This window comes from Lutjanus erythropterus, chromosome 4 (genome assembly GCF_056507025.1).
Source record: "Lutjanus erythropterus isolate fLutEry1 chromosome 4, fLutEry1.hap2, whole genome shotgun sequence".
Taxonomy (NCBI): domain Eukaryota; kingdom Metazoa; phylum Chordata; class Actinopteri; order Lutjaniformes; family Lutjanidae; genus Lutjanus; species Lutjanus erythropterus.
The window spans coordinates 46,177,958-46,204,933 of NC_139320.1; the positions used below are offsets into that span (position 1 = coordinate 46,177,958).

The 26,976-nt window shown below is 39.7% G+C and overlaps 1 protein-coding gene across 3 annotated transcripts in view; it reads right to left on the reverse strand.

The window, feature by feature from the left end:
• Positions 1-26,976, reverse strand: part of LOC146329215 (leucine-rich repeat and fibronectin type III domain-containing protein 1-like protein) — a 295,854-nt gene that overhangs the window by 2,170 nt on the left and 266,708 nt on the right. Inside the window, exons 10-11 of one of the 3 annotated variants that reach the window (XM_084718150.1) lie at positions 26,478-26,575; positions 19,655-20,720 (exon numbers count right to left, since the gene is read on the reverse strand). In XM_084718150.1, coding sequence (XP_084574276.1) covers positions 26,526-26,575 — 50 coding nt within the window. In that variant the 3' untranslated portion in view covers positions 19,655-20,720; positions 26,478-26,525. Of the gene's footprint in view, positions 1-19,654; positions 20,721-26,477; positions 26,579-26,976 lie in introns of all 3 variants that reach the window. The other 2 variants (XM_084718149.1, XM_084718151.1) reach the window with 2 other exon arrangements.

Consider the following 26,976-nt stretch of genomic DNA (forward strand, 5'->3'; position numbering starts at 1 on the left):
AGCCAGATTTGGCCGCAAGTTTTGAGTTTTACTGATCTAGTGTTTATTAGGCAAAACTGTAAAATGATTTTTAAAGACGCACTGTATAATCCAAGTCAGAAAAGCCCTGAATAAATACCGGCAAAACCACATGATGCTGGCTGTCAGTTCCCCTGTTAAAACAAATTACTAAATGCATTCCACTAAGTGACTATAGATTTATGGGAAAAATGTGATGGAAAGCCATTGGTCGGCCCCCCGTCCTCCTTGTTAAACACCAACAACTCTCCCGCCATTGGCCTCATTAGTAGTGTAATGTGAGAATGCTAAAATGATTAGCTGTCACACAGTAGTCCTCCTGGGGGAACCCTGGTGCTGTTCTCAAATGGCTCATTGAGTGGTTGGCACACCCAGAGTATGGTTAAATGTTACTGGTTCAAAAAATAATAATAAACAGACAGAACAAATGCCTCCCAGTCCAATAAGTGGCAAAATATCAATGTATAAAGACAAATAAGTTTGAACTTCATGGAAACAAGTTGGCAGACTGCGTTGACTGAAGAAATGAGAATGACAAGATATAGTAAATAATTGGGCCGTGATATAGAAATTATTGAACAGAATATTTCAAAATGCCAATATTATTAGAGCAAACTTGGGCCACAAGCACACTAGGTTGTTGCCAACTAGCTTTTGCAAATTTAATGACTGAATTTTAACAAGGGCAGAGAAACACTGTGTGGTGCAATCTGGAAAAGTGTCATGAGCACAGAGAACACATTATTAGGAAAGTACACTGATTGTGCATGTGGAGGGACAGCCTTCAATATGATCAATGAAGCTGACAAAGCTTAGCAGTCCTGCACATTGAAATACCGTTTCAGGCAAGTGATGGAGCAACAGGAGACAGCAATGAAAACATAAAGGAAGGTCTGTGCACAGTAGCTCCCTTCATGGCAATTTACTGGCACATTCACAAGTCACAGTTTGGGCTAATGGTCTTCTTCACATTTAGATATACGTCCAGAGCTGCCATCTTTACAACAGGCTTATGAAGAGTTATTGATTATTCTTATTTTCATCACTGCATGACGCCTTCCCAACATCAAGACTGAGCATATATAGAATATATAAGACGATTCCTTGTGTATCCATCTGTGCATTTCATGCACAAGGTGCAACGAGAACAAGATGAAAACCGCCATAAAAAACATAACAAGATGAAAACTACGTGACAAGACATAAAAGACGTAAAAAGATGAACATAGTGTAAATGACATAACAAGATGTACACAGTGTAAAAGACTCAAGACAAAAACAACATATGACAAACATATGACGTTAATAGCCTAAAAGATGAAAACAAGAGAGGAAGACTAACCCTAAAATGAATGTATTAAATGTTTAAATGTATTAAATTTCTTCCTATAATCACAACATGCACATGTCAAAATATATTACTTTGATTATCCACATGACATTGGTCTGTTATTGCTGCTTCTCTGTGGGTGCAAGTGTGCATCAATCATCTTCAGAAAAGGAAGGAGCCTTTTTTTTTTAAATAAGTTGTTGATTATTCTCGTCAAGGTGAGGAAAGGTATGAATAAGCTTCTGGGTCAAATAAAACTATGTATGCTCATGTGTGAAGCAAAACTTCTGCTCCAAACAGCGAGTACGATGTCACTAGTAAACGAATACAAAAATCGCATTGTCATTACATTTGCACTTCTCTACCAGGAGCGTGACAAAAAAAAAGTCACTCCGCAACTGTACGAGCAAGTGCTGCACAAAAACAGAGCCCTGAGGCCATGTTCAGCCCAACATTAGTACTTTGAAAAAACTCAAGCCCCTCATCCATTTTAATAAGACCACTGCACTGGCATAGTGGGAGTGCCCACCCAAAGGGCTCAGACAAAAAAGAAACACAAAGTGAGCTCGCCTCAACTTTTGCTGCAACACACCGCAACTGTAGCTGTGGTTGTTAATCATCACATTGCTTATAGATCACGCTGTGATGTGAACATTGTAATTCTACTGGTGTTTGTCATTGTCTCACTGGTAGCAGACCTGAAGTAACACACCCCTTATTTTTGGACTGAACGCCCATTGAGAGTCTAAATGGCCTGATAGGGGCCCCTATTGAGGTTCTGCACTTAAAATAACTGCCTGGCACAGCTGGCAGAGCGGTGAGAGTTTTCTTTTTAACAATGAGACAGGTTATCAAAGGAGGAAACTGGTCCCATTTAATAACTGATTCATGGCATAAGAATTAATTAGCCATTGTTCCTTACAATTGCCAACCCAAGTCTTCTACCTTTCATTATGGCACACAGTTCTGGATAGTGACACTGTAGCAGCACATCACCTCGACTCCTTACATTTAAAAGGATAGTTCAGATTATTTAATGTAGGGTTGTACTTGTCAGAGGTGGGAAATAACCAAGAACAAATACTTTGTTACTCCACTTAAGTTTTCAGGTATCTACTGAACTTTTTAGTTTTACTCCCAAATTTTAACATAATATCTGCACTTTCTATTCTCTACTTACATTTGCAAAACAAGCAAATGTAGTTTTAATATATTTTATGTATTTTAGGTAAATTATTATTCATTTTTATTTCGCATCATTGCGTACCACCTTTCTTAATAAATTACATATATATGTATATACGTATGTATATGTATGTACATGATGATTCTGTTGTTGCATCTATCAGTGCGTATCAAGCACAACAGATGTCAAAAGACACCAAACTACACATAAGACATAAGATGAAAAATGATGTAGAGACAAGACAAAGGTGGCAAAAGACAGAAAAAGACAAAAAACGATGATGTAACAAGAGGAAAAACAACATAAAGACATAACAGCGTGAAAACAACATGAAAGATGTAACAAGGCATAAAAATGATGAAACAAGACAAAAAAACCCATTAAGGACATAACAAGACAAAGAGAGACTTGACCATTGAAAAAACGTGAGGTTCAGTTAGCTTTGCACAGAAACAGCTGGTAGAAATGACCTTCAGAGGGCAGAGTCTGTTTTCACACAAGTATCTGTACTTCTAAGAATTTGTATACTCTGTCAGCACTCAGTGTATTAACTATACTAGATGCTCGATGTCATGGCCCCAGTTTGGAGAAGCAGAGTGGGGCAGCAGCATGGAAACTCAGCAGTGTACTGCTGTGGACAGGGTCAGCAACAAAAGGTACTTTAGCCACCTACAAAAAGGTCCACCTAAAAAAATCAATATCAGTCTAATTGTAGGCTATATTTCAAATATTTTCAGTGCTTCACTTTGCCATCTGCATTTTCTGATGAGAAACCAAGCCAAATGTCACTCTCTACAAAGCCATCATACTCCAAATCATTCATTTTTCCTCACAGAAATGGGAGTCGCTGGTAGAACGGCAACTTTCTGATTCTGTTGGGTAAAATTACTGATTTCACCCATGGTGATACTTGGCTTATATAACAGCACTTTCTCAGTGGAAAAGGCTGTTTCATGGCAAGGTAAAGCAATGATAGATCCACGCAACATTCTAAATTGTGTAACTGGTTGATTCCACCAAGCACAGCAATGAACTGGATTCTCCCTGCGTTTTCTGTCTCTGACTTCCTGCCCATTCGATAAGCTCAGAAAGCCCAGTGCTCTGAAAATACACACACTGAAGTTTGAGTTCAGTGACTTCCTGTCTCACTGCCTGCCAGACTCCATTAACATATTGCTCAGTTTATTCCAGCCCAGAACTGGAATTTCAAAGGAGGCTGTAAGTGTTGTTGTCAGAGAGGTATTTCAATTAAACATGTTCCCTTAATCTCTGGTGGCAGCTACTGTAATGTAATACACTGATTCAGACAACCCCACTTCAAATAACCCAACTATCCCTTTAAATGAGATCTGAGGGGTTTGAGCAGACTGAATAACAGTCTTTAAGACATACACTCTCACCAACAGGCTACAAATTCCACTAAATGTTGGTCCAAGTGATTAAATCACTGCCAGCCTGTCCTAATACACTGCAGCATGTGCATGAATTGTACTGACAAAGAGACATGAAAGCACTCTCTGATTACCGCCTACATTTTAATGTGAACTGCAACTTCATCTGACATATATTTTAATCGTGGTTGAACTTCCGCTGCTGATTATTTAAAACTTGTCTCATCTTATATCAATGAGGATAAAATGACACTAGTATGGTTTCAAATGAAGTTAAAGCAAATGTCTGTATCACAGGCTGTATCCCCAAGGGTGTACGGCAAAATAAAGTAATATTTAGCATTATGTGGAGTCCTCTGGTGCATAATATTTATTCAGAGCAGCAACGCAAACAAATAGTCTTGGCTTAAATGACAAGTAGAGCAGATTAACAAATACAAATCCCCTAAAAACCTGTTAGAAAATGACAAATCTAACATCTAATGCGAAATAAACATTCACCGTGCTTTGACAAAATAAATCCTTACCCATGGACTCATTCAAACAAGACAACAAGCCCAACCTTTCACTACAACACAACCCTGCAATAAACTGATCATTTAACGGCAACGAAAAACATAAAAAATCCATTGATGCCAGGGCTTTGTTCAGCCTGACATTTTAAAACAAAACCTTGTCTCTGTGTACCAAACTTCAGTCTCTTACCCCTGACACCATTATTTTGCGCAAAGCTTTGAATCCGCCAATAATCCAATAGGGCACTGCAGAGCACTTTATGTTTGTAACACCTAAAAGACTCCAATCTCCAAATTCAACACTCTCGGATCTCCCCATCATCCCATTTACCCCGATACAAATAAGCTGCCATCAGCATTTTCGGTGGAAAGCTGCCAATATAACAACCAAAGGCCTGGTCTGAAGCTAAAACCTTAAACCTGCACAAGATTTTAATCCAACAACAGTCCCATTTTCTCACCTTCCTGCAGAAGGAAATGGGTTTCTGTTGTTGGAGATAAATGGGATGGTGCCAGCTCACAGACCCCGTGGTCGATAGAGTGTGAATGCTTGTACTGTCAGTGATTTAGTGGGTATTTCATTAACACTTAACAGTATGTGTCACTTGTGAGTCATCGTAAGAGGAAGGGAAGCACCTTAAAACTGGGGAGCAATTATGAGACTTCAAAAAGTGACAGATGAATGGTAACACACTGCATACATTTTCACATATTTGAAATAGTGTAAAGGGATTATGCTAAAAATTCAAGTTAGGCTTAGCTAGGTTAATTCGTTTCCAGTCTCTATCTGCACAGGAAAGAAGCATCTGTGGGCAAGGGGCAAGATTTTGGTGTCCAAAGCCTGGTTTACACTTTAAGTCCATTTGTATTTCAAGTTGTATTGATGATCATATTTCAGCAGGCTTTACCTGCACACAGGGGAACAAAAAAGAGATGAAATGAATGCAGTCTTTGTAGATATGTTATAGAGATGTTTATCGAGATTATCCTCAACTCCCTTCTCGTGTCTCAAATTCCTAATTGGACTGTAAACAATGACACGGAAGACGAAATCTTGGCCTGAATATCAGTTATCTATTATTATGGTTGCTCTGATACTGATACCCTTCTATTTATCTGAGTCTATACACTGATCTGATACCATGTAATGTATTAGCCCCAAAACAGGACCCTATTGCATCCCCACAGTGCCCTGCACACCAACTTTTATGGTTGCAGACTCTGTGTTAATTGTAGGTAGTTTGTGGTGAGCAGAGAGTCTCTGGAGTCTGTATCTGGAGGAAGAATAATCCAGTGGATTATGTAATTTCCCATTTGGAGTTTCTCAGGAGTCAACGGTGTTTTCAGTCAACTGCCTGACTGACCATCAGTACAGTGAGTACCCAGTGTTGCACCGCTTGATCCCTGTTGATGAACTGTGAATACAGACACTGTTTCAATCTTTATTCCCTGGTGCGGTTGGTTTTGTGGGAATCCATGAAGCTGCTTTTTGAGTTGTCCAACTGGATTGGGTGGAACTGTTATGGGGTTGTGGTGAAAACATTAGTTTCTTTTAATGCAAAGTTCAGGTATTGGAATTGGAGTATATCTATCTCTCATCAGGATATCTGCTGGCTACAGTGGAAGTTGTCTGTTGTCCCCGGAGGCTCAATCATTGTCAGAGGATAGCCGATTGTTAGCAGGACTGATTCATGTCATGCTGCATTAAAATGTATGAATCTTTGTAAAAAGGATACAACATGCCACTAAACCTACATACCAAGCCTTGGCGTTAAAACTACAGCGATGTCTTTTCTCTCGAGACATGTCATCAACAGCAATAAGACAGTATTTCTATAAAATGTTCGACAGTTTCACTTAAGTGCATTAAATGTAAACTGCCATGAAAGCACATAATGAACACAGGCTGTCATATCCTATGACAATGAAGTGAGGTACGAGTGACACACGAACAGCCAACCATTTCACAGATATTCCCCACGTGTGCTCCCTCCCTTGCTCATCGTAACAGCCTATCGTATACCTAGAAGTTACAAGTTACACATGAACGGCCAATTGTTTATCAGGTCTGCTGTTCGGTTGCCCCATTTCTACATAACAAACAGCAGAGTTGGAGTGACTTACCAACAGGGCAGGTTTTTGGTTTTTAAGTCGGGCAACTATGAGAGGGTGAGGGGCTCAGACGCCCGGAGGAAGCTTGGAATAGAAACACTGCTCCTTTGGGTCAAAAGGAGCCAACTGAGGCGGAGGAGCTGGCAAGCGTTTCCTTCCACCTGTCCGATCTTGGATAGGTGGAAGTAAACAGACAGATGGACGGACAGCTCGTGTGTTAACTGTGCAGGAACACTTTCCCAACAAGGGACGGTAATACAACAAACTTAAGCTGCCTCCTTACTTCTGAGTACACAACATGCCATCAGTCACGACCTACAAGATGCACTGTAATAGCATCAGGCTACTATACTGAGCTTTCTGTTGCTGGGCTATGCTATATACTGGTCCCCTGTTGCAAAGTACATGACACAGTGCAGTAACACCTTGGAAATGTTTATTCCTGAAACAGAGTCTACAGTTAGCATTGGGAAAACACAGCTGCAGCCATTTATATGTAAATTGCTCAAGGTATTCCTGTATCATTTTGTAACCTGCTGAATTTGTTTCTTTCCTCTTTTTTTGTTTGTTTGTTTGCATCAGTATCTTGAAGGTGCACTGTGCATCAGACTGTTCCAGTTCGGTCCCACTGATGAGATGCAGGCACGGGTGCGTTGCGGCAGAAGGCAGAGGGATGGAAAGTTTTATGAATGTTATACATCGACTAATGCTGAGTGGTAAATCTGCAGCATCCAATTATAGCCTCTTTTTCTGCAGCTACTGCTGCTATACTCTCTCTCTCTCTCCCTCTGTGTGAGCTGCAACACGATTGACTTTTACAGGTCCGTGTATAACTAAATGTCAGCCAGTTTCAGTAGCTATCATGTTAATTTTTAAAACGGTTATAAATACAATTGCTGCTCCCTCATTTGCATCCCAGGCTCTCAGTGCCAATTAACGATTATTCTACTGTCCTGAACCAGAAAGTTTAAATCACTTTCAGTGCTGCAGTAAATGCACGTATCTGACAGATGTACTCTGATGAAATAATTTGAAAAAAAAAAAAGGAAATGCTCACAGCCGACAAAACCATCCAATAGATTCAGCACTGTTCCATCATTTAAGTGTTGTTTTCACTGTTAAGAAATGGTGCAAATACACTGAGATCAGTGTAAAAGCGTCAGTACACTCAAGTAATATTCCAAAGTGGGAGTCATCAGAGTTCATGTTTTTGGCTTTAAAATTCATATTATGAAATCACTCTATTTGATGGGATAAGGGTGGTGTGCTGTAGACGTTTATTGAATACACAAATCGACAGCAGTGCTTTTAAACAGCTGAATATGCTGTGCTACTGACCTTCACAAACTGACGCTGGAACACTGAGAGCGAGATCTTTTGCAGAACAAATCCCAGCGGAGCTCACATTTTAGAGCCGAACGCTGCCCAGAAAGCTGCCTTTTTTTTTTTTTTGAGTCTACTTCAGGGTAGTTTAGTATTCACAGCTTTCCAGATGCTTCTCCTGGGTGGGCGACTGACAGAAATGTCAGTTTTTGTGGTGTGACTGTCACATGAATCCGTCCGCTGAATAACTGGCAGATTCAAAGCAGGGATGTGCATGGTTAGTCGACTTAAACATTCTTGCTAGTGGGCACCAGAAATACTAGTTGGTTTAACTACACTAATCAGAGCTGCAGTCCCCTGACCGGTTGGTTCCACCAAGCACAGCACGTCTGCACCATGGTTCTGATCCATCCTTCGCCTATCTGGTGGAATCACAAGCATTGTCTAGAATGCCCACTGATCACTCCGGCTGCCGCGGCACAGTTGTGATGCAACACAGCCCTGCCTGGTAGAAATTGCGGGTGAGACGTCGGTCCACCTCTCCCTTTACTAATGTCCAGATGGCCTGCATGTTGTTCTCAGACATCTAAAAACTATCATACAAGTACTCGACTGGAGCAAAACTCAGCACATGTATGTGGATGTGCACCTCGAAGGACAGCAGGCTGTTGCTGGTGCTGTGGCTGCCAGAACTGCTAACATTAGCCATATTGTGTGGCAGCAATGTTACAGTGTCGTGCCATCGGTTCCCCACAAACGCTGTGATCCTGCTCAGTCTGAAAAGATAACACATTTATTGAGCTGTTGTCATATTTTGTAGGATAATGTGTAATGGTCACAATGCACAGAACAAGGTGTTTCACATTTCAGCTGCACTTATAATACGATTCAGCTGTTATTATTATCCCCATCTGCGGATTATGTGATTGCTTCCGTGTGTGTGTGTGTGTGAGTGTGTGCCTGAGTGTGTGTATGATCAACAGACCTGCATCTTGTCTGGAGCTAATACTGCACTGGGCGATCAGCCTAATTCTTTTTGTGCATATTTGTGACTGTGTACTGAAGGACCTCTGTGATTTAGAACCTTTGAAAAACCTTGAAAAAATTAAATTTTTATGGCTCCACCCTGGCGACAGCATCATCCCATTCTTGTGAACGCAATATGAAGGCCTTGAGGGAATTACTTCAAACTTGGTACAAGCATCCACTTGGAACAATCAAGGTCTGGGTGGCCTCGCTAAACATATTTTTCATCACTCAAGAAGTCATGAGTCAAAGGTCAACTCCAGTATGACATCATAATATTCAGCTGTCTGTCAGTCCTTTGTCCTCCTCATGACATGGATATAAACTGCAATTTGACTGGTTGGTGGAGACACACAACTGTGAGGCAGTAATTCTATTTTTTTTTGATTGTTCTGATTCATACAACCATCAGCTGATTTCTCACTCTTCTTAATGGGCTACTACGGGCCACAAGTGATTGACTGTTTCAATTTGAAATCTTGTTTCAGCGAGGGATAATGTACGTGGGGGTCATGTTAATATTGGTGTAACGTTGGGGGGGGGTTGCAGCAGGTGCTTCACCATCAGTTGAAGGTTTGCACTCTACTGAGTGACTTCTTCTCACTTAATAATGTGATTTACAGCTTCAAACGGCTCTTAATACAATGTTTAACATTGTCTGAAGAAATTATTATCAATTAATAAATCATGCTCAATTGTCTAATTTAAATTTCCACTTAATCAACTGGGAAATCTGTCGCCTGGAACATCCCTTGTTCAGAGAGGGATCCACTCATTCACAGAGCAGCATCAACACGTGCCCACTCCTCACAAACATGAATCAATGGGAAGCTGCGCGCTGACTATGTGTCCACGTGTATTTGTTCAGCTGAGAACATCATCTGACTTCTTTTCAACCATTTAAGAGGGGAAAAGGAGTCACACAATGCACTCACACAAAAATAAACATGTACAGTGAGTGTGTGTGTGTACATGTTGTGTCATCTGGGCTATTATTCACACAACCGTGTTTTCTTTCTGAGGGACCAAAGACACCTCACAGCACAATACAGCTGCAGCTTGATACATGCTGAGTAATCCTCCGCACATCCCACTCGCTGCTCTCCTTCTGTTTCCCTCTCTATTCCTCTTCTCGTCCTTTCTCCACGACTTCTCCTCCTCCTCCTCCTTCTTCACTCTCGCCCGTCGCCTTTGCATCTCCTTTCCTCGTTCTCCTCCTCCTCCTGCTCTTTAATCCACGTCTCTACCCTTCCTCCGTTACCTCCTCTTATTTGTAAAGCTGCTTATCTTCCACGGCCTCTCTTCCCCATTTCGCCTTTCTCCCTATAACGGCTCAATTCATGGCGCCGTAATGACACAATAAGATCATGGCAGGAGCATCCGTTCATACCAAAAGACCATGTCAGCCTACAATGAACAAGCGTGTTTATGCTAATTTTGAATTATGCCGCTGAGCCCCGCTCCTCCTCTGTTTCTTTCTTTCCCTTGTATAATCTATTTTTAACACTTCTTCCACATATTCTCACTTTATCCCTCCTCCTACCAGTACATCTGAACCTGTCCCTGCTCCATCTATCCCTCCGTCTCTGCCCCCCCCCCTCCCTCCCACTTCCTGTCCTCGCTCCATGCCTCCTACTTCTCACTTTTATCTCTTCTCCCCCTCCTTTTTCTCCCCTCTCCTCTTCACCGCAGACAGCGTTCACCTTGTCATGCTCTTGTAGGACGCTCATCTTACATCACCACAGGTCAGACAACACTGGGGTTTATACAGTAGGGAAGCGCACACTCTTTCTTAGGCTCCACATGTGTTCTCTCTTTTTCTTCTGTCCCTCTCACACAGCTGGAAAGCCTTGTGTAAAGCGTGCAGGGTCCATCAGTGGCGTGCCCGTGAACCCGGGGTTGTTATTTGTGTATGTGTTTGAGAGTTTAATTCAAATGCACTAATGTATGCATGGCCACATCTAGTTACATCACTGCCACATCAGCTGCCAGATGTGACATGCTGCTTAAATTGAAGTCATAGCATGGCCCATCAGCCCACATGGAGCGAGCGCACACCGGAGCTCTTCTACATTTAGGCTGTAATAACAAATACAGTCTGCACGCGTCTCACTGTGCCCATTTTAGCCTCCGTAAATGAAATAAACTGAATGGCTGCGAGGAGCGGAGTAAATGCTGCTGTGAAATGGCCACAGATGGAAGCTGTCACATTAAGCGAAACAAGGCCGCGCTACAGTTCACGTTTAATGTTTAACTGAAGAGACGTGGCGCAATGTAAAACACATGCCTGGTTCACATCATCACGTTAAGTGATTACCAGATCAATCCGTGTGGATTTGGGAGGCTGAAGAGACATCAGGATTTCACTTTTCATGCTGTCTGAGGAGCATGGGCGAAAAAACATAAAAAAAAGCCACCAGCTGTATGTGGTGGAGCCCCAGGCCACTGAAAGTCTGTTACACAATCCTTGATTCGGATTAAAATTATGTGTCTTAAAATACAACAACTACTAAAACTCTGTAATAAAAACGCACAAGAAGAATTCAACCATTTTTCCTCAAATTTAGCACAAATATTCACTTGGGATCGGGGTGAATTGATTAGATTTTGGTGGTCAGAGGTTACTGTGACCTCATGTGCGTTTGCTTCTCGAGAAAATGGTATCTCAGAAACACTTGGACGGAATTTCTAAACATTTTTTACAAACGTCCACTTGGTCCCAAGGATGAATTCCATTAGAGATTGATGGTCAAAAGTCAAAGTGACTGTGACCTCAAAAAAAAAAAAAAAAAAAAAAAAAAAGAATTTATACACCAATTATGACAACAGTTCATTCAAATTTCTAAAAGCATAAAATTGTAAATTTTTGATATCCAAAGGGTAAAAGGTCAACTTCACTGTGACATCATAATGTTCAGCTCTCTATCTATCTATCTGTACTCCTTTGTAAAAAAAATAGTCTAAGTAGAATCAAATGTCAGTAAATTCAAAGGAATAATTCAACATTTCTTATTTAATTCTGGCTCTCGTAAAGACGAAGAGCAGAAATATACAAATGTCACATTTGTCAGTGAAATATATAATGCTACAGCCAGCAGATGGTTTATTCAGGTTAGCATAAAGACTGAAACCCCACTTTATTGTTTTTACATTTGTATTGCTTTTCCCACCTGTTGTCTAGTCTTATGCTAAGCTAAGCTAAGATAACCAGCTGGTGGCTATAGCCTTATATTTGACAATTATGTGAGTGGTGTTGTTTTTCACATCCAAGTCTTGGAAAGAAAGAAAACTAGTGGATTTCACAAAATGTCAACTTCGATTCCTCCAAGTGTTTTTATACCAGAGCCTAGAGAAGAAAGTACAGCAGGATTATATGAACACAAATGTAATTGGTGCACATATGGCCTCCTCAGACTCCCCATATTTGTAATCATGCTAGATGGACATATTTTAGTCCAGATAATAAGCTCTTAATGTGCCTTGGTGACTTCTACACTTTAGGGAGGAGGAAAGGGCAATGAACAGTGTCAGGGAGGAGGGAGCAACATGCATCAGTCATTCATCATCAACATTATCAGGGTGCCTGAGGACTGTCTAGCAAGCTTCATTCACTTTTATGACTGAGAAAAAGAAAGAGAAAGGATTAATCCCTGGAAGTGATGGTAGAGAGTTTTCTTTTTCTCATGCAAAGACATCTTGATGTAAACTTGATGCATTTTTCTGATTTAGCCACACATACAGGATGGCGATATATTAAAAACAAAGTAGTGCTGTATACTGGGCAAAAAACCCACTAACACCCATATCTGGCTTTTGACTTCAAAGGGAAATGGTACAAAGGCCATTCACTCCCAGGTCAAATGACTCTGCAGTGGTCGTGGGTATCATGCGGGTGCATGTGCTGTTTTTGCCCCTTTTTGGCGAAAAAAGGCTTGTCGCCCAGCCGACGGTGTCAGTCCAGCACGACAGAGTTTGCACCACATTCAAGGTGTGTATTTAGTGATGGTTTGCTCATATTAAGTGGAGTGGCTAAACAATGTATACACATTTTACTTACTACAAATTCATCACAATAAAAGTCCCCTGATGTTTTGTCATCTAAAAGCTTTTATTATGAAGCACCAAAATGAGGAAATGTTCAGCTTGTGACTTAACAGAACTCCCATCCAGCTGACAGAAAACACGAAACAGTAAAATAAAGCACCTGAAAGCACAGCAACACATGAGAAAAACTAAACTTCAAACCACAGAGATTTAGTTAGAAGCTACAAAAGTAATGAAAGTTGAACACACAGACTTTTAATAATGTCTGTCTCTTTTTTCTTTTTCACAAATAAGTTCAATCTTGGCTTTCAGGGGCACCTCACAAAAAATAAAAGGTAAAAACCTTAGGAAAACCTGCATATATTTGCATATTTTGACATAAAAACATTATTTCCTCTGTGTCATCTGCCACACTAGAGAAACAAAGGCATAAATCAACAGAATCTGGCCTGTACTGAGTTGATACCATGGAGTCTGGAGAGGACGTTAAAAAATCTGCCTTTGTGTTTGATAATGCAGGTTATCTTTGTTTTAAGCTAATGGGATGCAAAGGGTTTAGGGTGGTTATAAGTTTTACAGTGCCAGATGGGTTCAACCTTTAAAACTTTCTAAAAAGTCAGAATGAAATGAATACATTTTTCCTTGGTAATCAACAATATTGACTGTAACAAAGGAGATCGCAATAATCGATTGTCCTTCCTACCTGTTCTCCCACTGCCACCTCATCCCTCAGGTGTAACAAAATATGTCATTATTTTTGCGATGATGAGTTAGATACTGCAAGGCTAAAATCTGTGTATTCCATCATATCACCTTCGCAACAGCCATGAGGTCGTCTTTCAGTCAAAAAAATGGAAAACGCACCTCATAATCCATCCAAACTTTTTATGTGAATGAAAACGACAACAACAACAAATACAAGCAGAGACTCTAAAGACTAGGATAAGGATGGAAGAGAGCTTGGTTTTCTCATTTAACTTTGAAAGACAACTGAGGGGACTTTATGGAGGTATTTTTTTCATATGGGATCTATTTTTATACCATGCTTTTAGCTTGTGTATTTGTCTTAAGTTGTCTCTCCCTCTCTCTGGTGTTTACGTGTGTGTGTGTGTGTGTGTGTGTGTGTGTGTGTGTGTGTGTGTGTGTGTGAGTATAAGACATAGACAAGATGGCTCAAACAATCACCAGCAACAGCAGAGGGAGGAAATGCTTGTTTGTGTAAACAGCTTCTGGTGTCTGACATCTGCAATCATACTCATACTGTTCACGCTGTCCTGAGACGAGACACAAACACAAGCATGAGCACACGAACGTGCGCACATGCAGTGTTACAGTCAGGGGTGGAAGTGAGGAATTACAACAACTCAAATAACTGTAATTAAGTCATTGTTTGGGGGGTACTTGTACTTTTAAAAGTATTTTTTGAAGTCTGTAATTTTACTCTTTCTTCATTACACTATGTAATCTACAGTTACTTTTAAAACCATAACTAACTATTGAGTTGAATTATCATCTAAACTTTTCATTTGCATTTTTCAAGCCAATAAGGCTAAACAGGCCAATGAAAACCATGACATACAATTCAATGCCCGCTATTGTTGATGCATTAAAGGGACAGTTCAACCCAAATAAAAAAAACAACAACACATTTTTCCTATAGTACTATTCATCCATATAGATAGTTTTGCATGAACTGCAGAATTTTGGAGATATCAGGTATAGAGGTGTCTGTCTTCTCTTGAATATAATGGGACTAAATGGGTACTTGGTTGTGCTGCTCAAAATGTCAAAAATAAATAAATAAATAAAATAAACAAACAAAAAAAATTGATCCACTTACTCAAACTAATTCACACATCTTGTTTTGAGCAGTTTCATGTAAGAACTATTTTCATTCTGTGGTAGAATCTCCCAAAACTATTTTGTTTCTACCTAAAAGAAAATAGTTCCTACATGAGATGGTTCACAACAAAGTCTGTTGTTGAGCACCACAAGCTGAGTGTCATCTAGTACAAGAGAAGGCAGACATCTCTACAGCCAATATCTCCAAAACTCACACCAAAACTAATCTAGACAGATAAGCAGCACTACAGGTAAGAGGAAAAATGTGTATTTTGTAGGGGTGTAACGATTCAGACAGCCTGTATCGGTAAAAAGCTGAATATGAATTGGAAACAAATCGTTGCAGCGCTAGAGTATCGATACATCTCATTAGGTTGTGCATATGTTTCATTTTTGGCTTCAAGGAGCTGTCACTGTGACTTTCCTCCGTTTTCTCTCTCCTCTTGCCTCTGCCTGCACCGCTCTCGCTGGACGCCTGCTGCCGCGATCACACAAAACAAGCGCTCCCTCCTCCCTCTCCCGTGTCTCCTCTTTATGTCATCAAAGCAGGCCACGCTGAAAACAGCAACAGAAGTGACACTGTACTGCATCACATAACCAAACTCTCATTATGCGTAAGTATAGAATAAGTTTGGGTTTTATAAGAAAGATGAGAAACGCTGCTGCAAATCATTTACACAAAACGTGTCTGAGAGTACAGAGACACGAGTCTGACCCACAGAGACGTCATGTCACTGTGAGAGCAGAAAACACGGAGCATCACTGTTCCTCCACACTAATCAAAACCACAGCAGAGCAGCACATCATATTACTGCAAAAAAAAACAGATTCACAGATTCTCATTTAGACTACAGTATCTCATTTACACAGAAGACTCATAATAAGATGTTAACACCACTGTAATGTGTCCTTCTCTCTGTCTCTACTGTTACTATATTTAGTCAAACTATCAGGATTTCTTTTTGCAACTAATCACGCTCTACAAATGTAGCATTAGTTGAATCAAAATGTAGAGATTCACGCATTGCATTATCTTGTACTGCATCATACTGAACTGTATCGTGACAGAGCTGAATCGTATCAAACCGAATCGTTGCCCATTTAAAAATTTCTAAGATGTATCATATCGCTGAACATATATCAAGATACGTATCAAATAGTATTTTGGATTTTGGAGTGAACTCTCCCTTTAAGATCATAATTACTGAGTAGGTGTATAATTTGAATGATTATCACAACTTTTCATCTGCATCTTTGTACCAAATAAGGTTAATACATCGCAAATTAGCCAATGAAAACTATGAAATAGGGACAATTGAATACCTGCTAATGATAAAGCATTAAAGTATTTTTTAAGATTGTGGTTTTACTTACAGTTGAGTAATATTTCTTGTAATGTAACAGTATTTCTACTTGAGTACAGATTCACTTAAAGGACAGAAATAACTGTGATAGAGGTGTCCTTGATAGCTGTTCTACTTTTTGTGTCTGTGTACGGGACTAACCAACTGATTAATCACTATTATTACTGAACAAACAATGACAGTGCTTGTATCATTTTGTTACTGAAAACAAGTTAAAACTGGAGACAAATGTCATTGGTGGTTCATGCAGCATCTTGCAACCATCACTTACGGGAGAAAATAACATCTTTGGTTGTCTGTCTGATCAAAACACAACGGAAATCGCTGTTAAATCACTGTTTTATCTGCACTCTCTGTTTTATTTACATCCGCATAATAGGATGTTGTGCATGAGTCCACTGATGACAAATATCAAAATACCAAACAAACAAAAAAAACAAAATGATAAAACAGTGGGTTATAACTTGCCTCTTCTTTCTTCCTTTTCATTTTAGATGTTATGAGAAAAAGCTAATGTGGAGACCAGTATCATTCTTGAACATCCCATCTTATTTTCTCCACTTTTCCCACCACATTAAAAAACAAAACATCCTTTTAACAGTTTGATATGTGGGTGTGTGTTCATGGGTGTCAGGCTGAATAAATAACTTTTGGCAACACAACAATTTACTTTAAATTGTCAAGCAAAGTTAAGTTAAGCAATAATGGGGGAAAAGTCAATTAAAGCTACTTATAGTTATTCAACACCACTGTGCAAATAATGAATCCAATTTTGTATTGCACAGAAATACTGCTATTAAGGGACACATATCCAAGCATGATGAGAGTAATTAATGATAATTGTATTCACTGGTAATTATATAAGTCTGAAAAGCCAATTACATTCTTAAAGTTAACAAAATCACTTTAAATCATCACTTATGTCCTACTTGTATGCTGGTAGCTGTATCTGCAGAGAAGCTTCCCTCTCCCTGTATTTACTTATGTTTTATCATTATTTTGTTGTGCTCAGGATGCTTTATTAACCCAGAATTCAGTAATTGATGTCCAGGTATCCTTCTGGTGTGTTTACGAAGAGCACGGACCAGTTGTACCTCAACTTGTAAATAAGGTGTTACTTAAAATTAATGCTGCATGAAGACAATGCAGTCTGTCATATAAAATGAAGCTCAGCGTAATTCCAATCAGGAAGACTATCTTTATTTTCGCACTCCCCTCCAGTTCCTCTAATCCAGAGAAGTCCAGTCCTGATCTTCAGCCATCCCTTCACCACCACCACCACCGCCAGTGTCTAGACTCCATCTGGGGTTTCCTTTGGCTTCATTACGCTTTTTATACATGATGATGTCACGTTGGAGTTTAACTGCCAAAGACCTTTCATATGTCTCATCTCAAACAAATGTATTTTGTACACAAAAATCTCTCCTGATTGAAATAACATTTGTACACCAGGGAATGTACAGAAACACCCTACTGTAACCTACAGCGAGGAAACTGAAAAATAAGGAAGGAACGTACAGAACATTCTCTGCTTGGTTCCAGACTGTGGTACCAGCTCTATTGAAGTCAATGGGAGAAGAACACTAAAACTCAACATACCTATGCTGTCTGAATATTGATGAAGCTTCAACAGAACTGACACCAAAGTCTGGAGCAGAGAGTGTTCCTTGTTTTGTTGACCTGCAGATCCTGTCACAAATGTTTGGTAACCGTAAGTTATGATCTGATTTAGGGAAAAAGACCATTATAGATGAACACTTCCCCAGAACAGTGTCGAAGAATCCAGCTTCCTAATAAATAAACTCTAAGTCCTAATTTTCACTTTTCTATCTATAATAACAACTAACTTACTAACTAGCTAATGGTAGTGTTTGCTAACAGTTGTTTTTGTTAATAGTTGCTGTGTCTTGATTCAAATACTTCCATAAGTACACTGTCATGTAGTGCACTTTGTACACTATGTACTCACTTACAGACTTCACAAAATCAACATCCAACAACAGTATAATGGTGCTTACAGAAAATGAGCATGAGTTATATCTTTATAATTGGGTGTTCACTGCACCCACTGTGGGCCGCCTTGGCCTCAGCCACCACTCTTCCGCTACGTAGACAAGATAGTGACTGTTAAAGGTGAGAAGTTTCCAGCATACCACACTCAACTTTTTGGCCCTTTTGTGTCCAACATCCAGGTACTAACAGTGCACTTCATTTTGCCGTCAATGTCATTGTGATCGCATTTATCCACTCAAAACAGTGAGTGTAAGTACAAAAATTAAGACACAGTAAGTAGCAAATGCTAATTTTTGGTAAAAGTAGCTAACAGTAGTGTTAGCTCACTTGTTTAAAGTACATGGCTACCTCAGCCCTCTCTTTCTTGTATCTCCTAACTTAGCATTCTTGTAAATTTCCAAAGAACAACATCTTTAGATTTCATTACAGATTATGCCAAAACCTTTAACATCTGTTTTTCAAGTTAGGTCAAGTAATTTTTGATTTTGCTCCATTTTTTTGTATTTTTCAAAATATGTTTCAGTATGTAACAATGAGCTCAGTGAGAGCTGAGAGCAAGGTAACAGACACGATACTGAACTGAGTTAGAAAGTTTCTGTAGTACTGGAACATACTGTGATGCAGTATCAGTGAGGGCACTAATAAACTACCACTGCCAGTAGGAACAGAACATAAAGTGCTTTTTCTGGAGATATATTGTTAAATAAGCTTCAAACTCAAGAAATTCTCCAGTACATTGCAGTAGGTTGCTGAAATTGTAGCTACTTAACAGAATATGCTTTTGATTACCTCTAATAAACGTGTCACTTCATCTTGACAGTGAAAATCGCTGTAGCCTGAGGTGTTCTGCAGCTCTGCAGCATCAGACAGAAGCCTCTGCCCATGACTAAAGACATATTGCCCCCCCCCCCCCCCCCCCCCCCCCCCCTGTACAGGTAAAGTCCATCCCTGAGGCTGTGGTGTTAGCTCATAACCATATCCTCTCCGAGCATATTATATTTTCCACCAGTATTCGATCACCGCCTCAGGCAGGCAGGAGAAAAAACAAGAGACATCTGATTGACAGAGAGATGGAGAGAGGAGTGGGACACGAGGAGTGACTCACACACGAAAAGAGCAAGAAACAACACAGGAGGGGGGAGGATGCATTTCCTGTCGCCTGTTGCGATATTGTCAGCGGAGAGTAGTAACGAAGCGGATCGTTTAGCCAAGGTGGCTCTCTAATTGTGTAGCTGACAGCAATTAGATGGCGCTCGTTAAAGCGCTGCCCTCATTAGGTTTCAGACCACTCACGGCAGGAGAAAACACTGCAAAGTGCAACTGTGTCTTAAACTATGGGGCAGCACCCAGAATTGGTGGACGGCCAAGGTGACTGCCAGCAGGTTACCATATGTCACACTAATTAATGAAGCTGGGTCTTTGGCTGAGACAACTTCTTCATTTGGGGGCTTGTTTGGTTAGGTTCATAGGCTAATCGGGAGATTACTCACCTGTTTAAGTGGACCTGGAGAGATGTGAGAGAGGCCGGTAAAGGTCTGCGAGGTCCTCACCAGTCCCATCCAGTGGAGAGCGGTCGATAATGGACCAGAGCAGTAGAATACACAGACCAATAGATAACAGGCCTGTCTAGTCTAGTCCAGTTTGAGTCACTGTACAGTCTGAATCATTTAGCAGTGTCCAACTCCAGTCCAGGCTAAACTGGGGCCACGTTTATCCAGGTCAAACCAGTACAGTTCCCGAATATTCTGTGTGCTTTTCAGAATCAGACGTCTGATTGGGAGAAAACAGCGTCCACTTAAGGATACGATCCAGCTCCAGTTTAGTCAGCTCAGTGGGATTGCATTATTCCACATGGATTAATAAAGTGGAGCCACTTTAGAGTCCCTTATGTTTAATTGCAGAAACAGTGAGCCATTTTTTTTGAGAGTGTAACACATGTTCATATCCAAAACCAGACCCATCCAGATGCTTTCCTGTGCGATATTACTCCCTTTATGTTTATGCAGTCTAACATATTGTATATCCAGGTTGAGTGTAATACTCTACGCATCCAACATTTACTGTTTTTGATATCCACTCGGGTCTGTCCGTGCATGTTGATGGGGCTCCAGATGGCAAGAAGTTCATTCTATATTTTCCGTCCGATCTTATTTTAAAACACATCCATATGCCTCCTTGTGTTGCTCTTCAAATTTTATACGTCCACCGTATCCATTTCCACACTGATACAGATGTTTCAAAGTGGAAAATGCGACAATGATCAGGCTGACAAGCTGGATCCTGCAGCAACTGGCCAATGAGACACCGTGGGGGAGGCTTGACGCAGTTGTCCAGTCCAGACACGAGAACCAAGGTTAGCAGTTAAAAGTAAACCAGACAGTACAGGTTTATAACCTTGTGATATCCATGGAAACAAAGTAATGGGTACAGTAAACAGGAGTTACAGGAGAGGAGCTATAGGGCCTTTTTTTTTTTTCTTCAGAGTTTTCACCAGCTTCTCCCTGGTGGTGACGTTCGTTCTCCACATCTGCCACTCAGAACAACAACATCAGGGTTCTAGAAAACAAGAGAGGAGGAACAGCGAGGTTTGAAAGTAGAACACTGAACTTACAGTATTAAGCTCTGTGTCCACCAAAGGCTTTTTTTTTGGACGATATGGAACAACTATGGAAGTAACGGTTGACTTATGATTTGCAAGTACCCAATTTCCTTTTTGGCCTGTCCTGCCCCTCCTCCGCTGTGACTGGACGGCTGGGTAAAAAGTTTTTCAAGTCTCTTTCCCGGACTGGGCACCAAACTTTTATGACACTGACTGAATTGCTTCTATTGCTATCAAGTATCGAAAATGCCTTGTAATTCAGTACCAAATTTTGATACCTTAGGAGTAAATCTTTAAGTTGTGGTTTATTTATATAAAATTGCTCTGAATGAAAAGATAGCAAGGTGCAACAGACAACTTAAGCTTAACCACTTGTTGTAAATAGGTTTATTCTTTAACATTATGAAAGTGCTTTGAGTGCGTATCGTTCAGGAACTGGTATTGAAGTCAATAGCTACCAGTACTTGTATCCAAATTTTCTGAAAGATGCCAAGATACCCAGATCTACAAACACCAAAGGCTCAGTGCAGAATAGACGCTCCGTGCCTTTTCATGCTGCAGATGTTTGTAGCAGTGCAACTATGCAGCGTTTCCATCAGAAATATATTTTTTTAAAAACATGCTGGCCTCAGAAAAAAGCACTTTGGTGGACACAGCCCCTTAGGCTAGAAGGAAAGGGACACTAAGGGCAAGGACAACATCAGTGTTCTAAAAGGGAAGATTTAAAACAGGGAGGTTAAAAACAATTGAAAAACAGGGATCTATAGTAAAACATTAGGTCTTAAGGAAAGGATAGAAAACCAAGGCTCTGGGAACAAAACATTTAAAACAGCAGAGGTCTGAAAGACACAATTTAGCACCCGTTACATCTGGAAAATACCAATTTGAATGATAATAGAACATAGAACATTAAGAACTACACTGCTCGTAACATGTGTTGGAAAAGCACAATTAAATATTAAGTGGCTTTTGGTGTCGCAAGACTTGATCCCACCAACAGACCGATTTCTAAAATAATCTGCCGGGCTCCGTTTCATTTGTTTTCATAAATTCTGTCTTGGCTTGAAAGTTTAAGAAAAACTCATATTCACAGAAGGAACTTTTTGTACTTTAGGTGAGTGTATTATCTCCTCGGGGAAAGCAGAGGAAAATCAAACAATATGAAACTGTAAAGGTTTAAATGTCATGTTTGTTTTCCCCAAACTTTGTGGTAACAAACTTGTCTTGGAGCCAAATAAATGAAAAGGACATGGCTCACAATTCAACAGGTTTATACTTGTTTAGTAGAGGTTTTTTTTAGGTTGAAAAGATCCAATGACATGTCTAGCTTCATACCCAAATGTAACTGAAAGAGTGGACTTGTATTTGTATTTACAACTGATAGAAAAGCTGTTCTCATGTAGGAAGTGAATATCCACCGACTTCTGACACAGTAAATAGCTCTCTATGTCCCTCAGAGAATTTGGTAAGACTTTCTTTGTTGTCCATGTCTATAATGCATTATAGATATACTGTGTTAGACTGTGCTTAGAGCAATGTATAATTACAGTTATAAGCACTCATACATATTTATAATGCTTTATAATAACAACCATGATGCATTATAAAGCATTTTATAATGCTTATAAGGTCATGTATCATAATATTTCATAATTTTTGGTCACTGACCAACCTTTTTTTTGGCCAGGATTGTCATGTATTATAATCCTCATAGTAGTAATACATAGTGACTATTTTATAATGCATTGTAATCACTGTTATAATGCATTATAATGTGATTATAAGTTATTGTAAGTGGTCATTGGATGTTATGAAAATCCTGAGCTACAGACAGATATAACACATTACAAGCTGATTATAAGGCAGCATAAATGTAATGAAGTGTTTGCTTCAAGTCAAGTGGGAAAAAATACAAGAACACTACAAAAAACACTGTAAAATTAATGGGTCATAACAGAAGCTGACTGGACGTTGTTTTTACTGATGTTATCTTACCCTCAATAGACATTTTGTAATGCATTATAACCACACAATGATACATTGTAACAGTTATAATGAACCTGTCAGAATCATAACACACTAAGATCCTTGCCAGAAAATGTAAGTGATTGACTAATTATGGTACATGACATTACATGATTATTAAACTTTTTCTAATGTCTCATGGTTATTGTGTTGTATTGTTGTTATGATTATGATTATTGACCTCTTAGCTCACAGAGAGACCCAACCCCACTATATATTGGATTGTGTAGTTTTGGGTGTGTGAGAGTCTCTTGCTCATGAAGTTACAAAACGATCCATTGCGGTTCACAGAGAGCCTGTACAGATGATTGGCCATTACGTTTCAATAACACATAGCTAAAAATATGTTGAATTCATGTTAATGTGAGATGGATATATTTTACTTTTGAAAATAAAAATGATCAAACAATAATTTAGCAGTCATATTTCGCAGTAACCCTGAGGACCTCCAAGGGGTCACAGACCTCCTACTGGAGACCCATGTTATAAATCATATTTATAAGTGCCTGTAACAACAGTAAAAAAAAAAAATACAATAAACACAGTATAACATATGATAAGTATTTTTATAATGCACGGGCATCATAGACAGCGTTACAAAAAAACTTTTTCAAATCACTCTCTAACCTCATTGGTTTCTTTTATGGGAGCTGTGTGAGAGTGTAACTGCTGTGTAGTCAGGAGATACAACAAATGCCTGCAAAAACGAGGCATGCTGACAAGGGAAAGCAAAGAAGTGCGATAGCTGGGAGAGTGATGAAGCTGTACTCGCTTTGGCGGTATATTGCCGCAGATGTTATTTGTAATGTGCATGTTTTTCAGGAGAGCATTTCTTAACTGTATTTGTCAGGGGGAATATTTCTTAACTGCATTTATGTGCAGCCAGTGCTTATTGTGTCAGTTTAAGAATGAAGCAGAGTCTTCTTAATGCCTCAGACTGTATTCATCCATCACGACCACTGCACATCTCCCCTGTCTTCTCCTCCATCATCCTCGCCCCTCTCCCCCTCCTCTCCTCCATCACTCTTTGTACCATACAGATGGATGAGGGAGATGGGTTGATACAGAGAGGAGAGAGGAGAAGGCGGTACGCGGGGACGATAACGCAGCGTGAGTGGCGAGGAGATGGATAGAAAGGATATAACAAAAGAAAAATAACTACACAGACAAAGGTGTTATAAATTGAAAACAGATGGGGAAAGGAGAGACATTACGGGATCAAAAATAAACAGTGTATGCAAACAGAGAGTTAGAAGAAAAAGACGCACCAGCAGACAGAAGGGAGGGTCAGGAAGAGAGAGAAAAAAAAAGTGAGAATAAACGAGAAACAAAAACAATACAATGAGAGATATCATTAAAAAGAAACAAGGGAAGAATAAAAATAAGAAGGCAGATGTAAGATATATAGAGCAGTTAAAGAATATATATGGAGATAATAAATAGAAATGGAAAGAGGGTGAACGAAGGGAGAAAAAAGGACAAAGAGACTGCAAATGAGAAGTGAAAAGAAAGAAAATAAAATAAAGGATCAGTTCACCCACATAACAAAAAAACAAGTCACTTCCTCTATTGGTATCTAGCCATGCAGGTACTTCTGTCAGGCAGGTGAATTTAATTTGCTCAGATGGGGCAATCTGTGGCTCAGTAGGTAGAAGGTCATCCTCTGATCTCTGGGTTGGCTGTTCACATGTCCAAGTGTCCTTGGGCAAAACGCCGAACCCCCTCAGTTTCTCCCTCCCAATGGACTGGCCACTCCATCGCCAATCGTTCGTGAGTGTTTGTGGATGAGAGGCCACTCGTAGAGTGCAGTCCATTTTCCATTTTGAGATACTCGTCCCTGAGATTCCTGCCTCGCCCCTAATAAAATAAAGTTGAATGGAGTAGCTTGTGTTGCTGAGAAATTAGATTTCAAAAAACGTCAAAAAGCAACAGTTTTCTCACAAGAAGCTTCCCTGTTAGTCTTGATAATCCCAAGATTCACAAAAACTATTTCTTCATTGAGTCTTTTCAATGAAAAATGTTGACAGTGGGGGACACTGTCAATGACAATGACTTGTGACTGTCAACATCCTTTAAATAAATAAATGCGCAGTGTTATTTTTCTTTCTTGTTTTAAATTTTTCATATTCTGATTTACTTTCTTTCATTACTTCTTTTCATGTACAGTATTACCTAATATCACATATTACTTTCATTATCATGTGCAGTATTGCATTTCATTATTATCATTATTGTTGTTATCATGTATCTTGTACAATATAATGTTATATCATGCAATATTACCTTCACTATCATGTGCAATATTACTTTTATGTTTTTCATTATTATTATCATGTTTAATATCAGGTCTGATCCCATGTGCCACGTTATGTTCATTATCAGATGCAATACTGCTTTTTATTACTACCAATATTACTTTTAATGTCACTGCCAATATCATTTTTCTATTTTAGTTTATTTTAGCTTACTTTTTTACTTTGCTTTATTTTTTATGTAACTTCTATTGTCAGCCTTTCAGGCACTGCTGCTTTGCATTTATTCCTTGTACACATAACATATACACATATCAGATTACTAGTTTTATGTTATGTTATGTTGCTCATTTATTATATTATTTATTATCTGATATGACAAAAAAAGCATCAGCTCTTGCATTTGATATGATGGAATCAGAGAATATATGCCATTTCTGCTTTAGAAAAAGATTAAATGATCAAAATAAACAAATTTTCTGTTGACTGACTAATTTATTGAAGGGCAGTTTTTTTTAGTTTTTATAATTCTGTAACCTCCCAGTAGTTTTCCTTGCGTATTCAAATCCACACACAAAAAAAGGTCAATGTATGGATATTTTGCTTATTTCCCAAGTCCTTATGTAAAATGTTTTCCCACATGACCTGACGGAGGTTTCTACATGATTTTCCTAAATAAATACCCTCTACACTGAAAGTAACCTGGGAGTGAGACTCAACAATCCACTATCTTTCTCCATAATTACTTCTTCCAACTTTTCAGATTGCCTGTTTTGTGTTACCAGCAGTCCAAAACCCAAAAATATTAAGGTTACTGTCATGTATAACAACGAAAAACATCAACTCCTGAGATGAATATGATTTTTTTTTTGCTTGACAAAAGACTGAAAGTATTTACTGATTATCAAAACAGATGATATTTATGTTGATCAACTTTATTCATTCATTTTAAAGAGCTAAGTAGCTTCCCAGTAGTGTTCTTTTGTATTCAAATCCTCACAATAAATTTTTGTTGAGGGTGCAGTAAGTGATTCGGGGGAAAGGTGGTTGATTAAGCCTCATTTCTTGATTGTCAAATACTGAAGCTTTGGGTATGTTGATTGTTTTGGCACCACAGACGAAATTACATTTTCATTGTATTAGACTGGAGGCAGGAATGTCAAGGTTGGATACCTCAAAACCTCGAAAACACAAAACCTCTACAGGAAAGTAAGAAAACATGTTTTTTTGTCATTTGTTTTAACTGACCCGACCAGAGAGCACGAAACCCCAGAAGGAAGGGGTCAGGAGGCAGCGTGCTACACAGGAGTGAGGCCGCAGAAAGGGCAGACAGGTGAGGGGTAGCAGCACAGAGGGTGAGAGGAAGGGGAGGAATAGTAGGGAGACTAGAGGGAAACAAATCCGGGGAGGGCTCAAGTTTTAAGTGCCAGTCTTTACTCTTTGTGTGTGGTGTTGGCGAGCTCTCTTTGTGAGGCCAAGAGACCTTCAGATCTTAAAGTCTCTCCATTCGACACTATGAGGCCGCCTGACGTCTGCTGCTGGAGGCGTCCAAGAGAAAGAGAGAAAGAGCAGAGTGGAGAGAAACAGCGAGAGAGACACGGAGAGAAACAATAAGAAACAGTGGAAAAAAAAAACAGTGACACAGATGCAGCAAAACATCAGTGAAAAATGGAGGGCGGGGAGAGAGGGGAAGCAAAAACTGTCAGGACGGTCAGAGAGCTGGTAAAGAAGAAAGACGGGAGAACGTGACAGAGGGGAGCTTTGAGAGAAAACAGCAGGGAGGGAGGGGCAGAGAAAGAGGAGGGATTCCAAGAGATGAATTCAGAGAGACAGACGGCGGTGAGGAATGAGGCCGGGCATACGGGATGACACTGAAAGGAGTGATGATAGATTAAAATACACGGAGGACAGACAGGCTACAGGGTCACGGATGGGC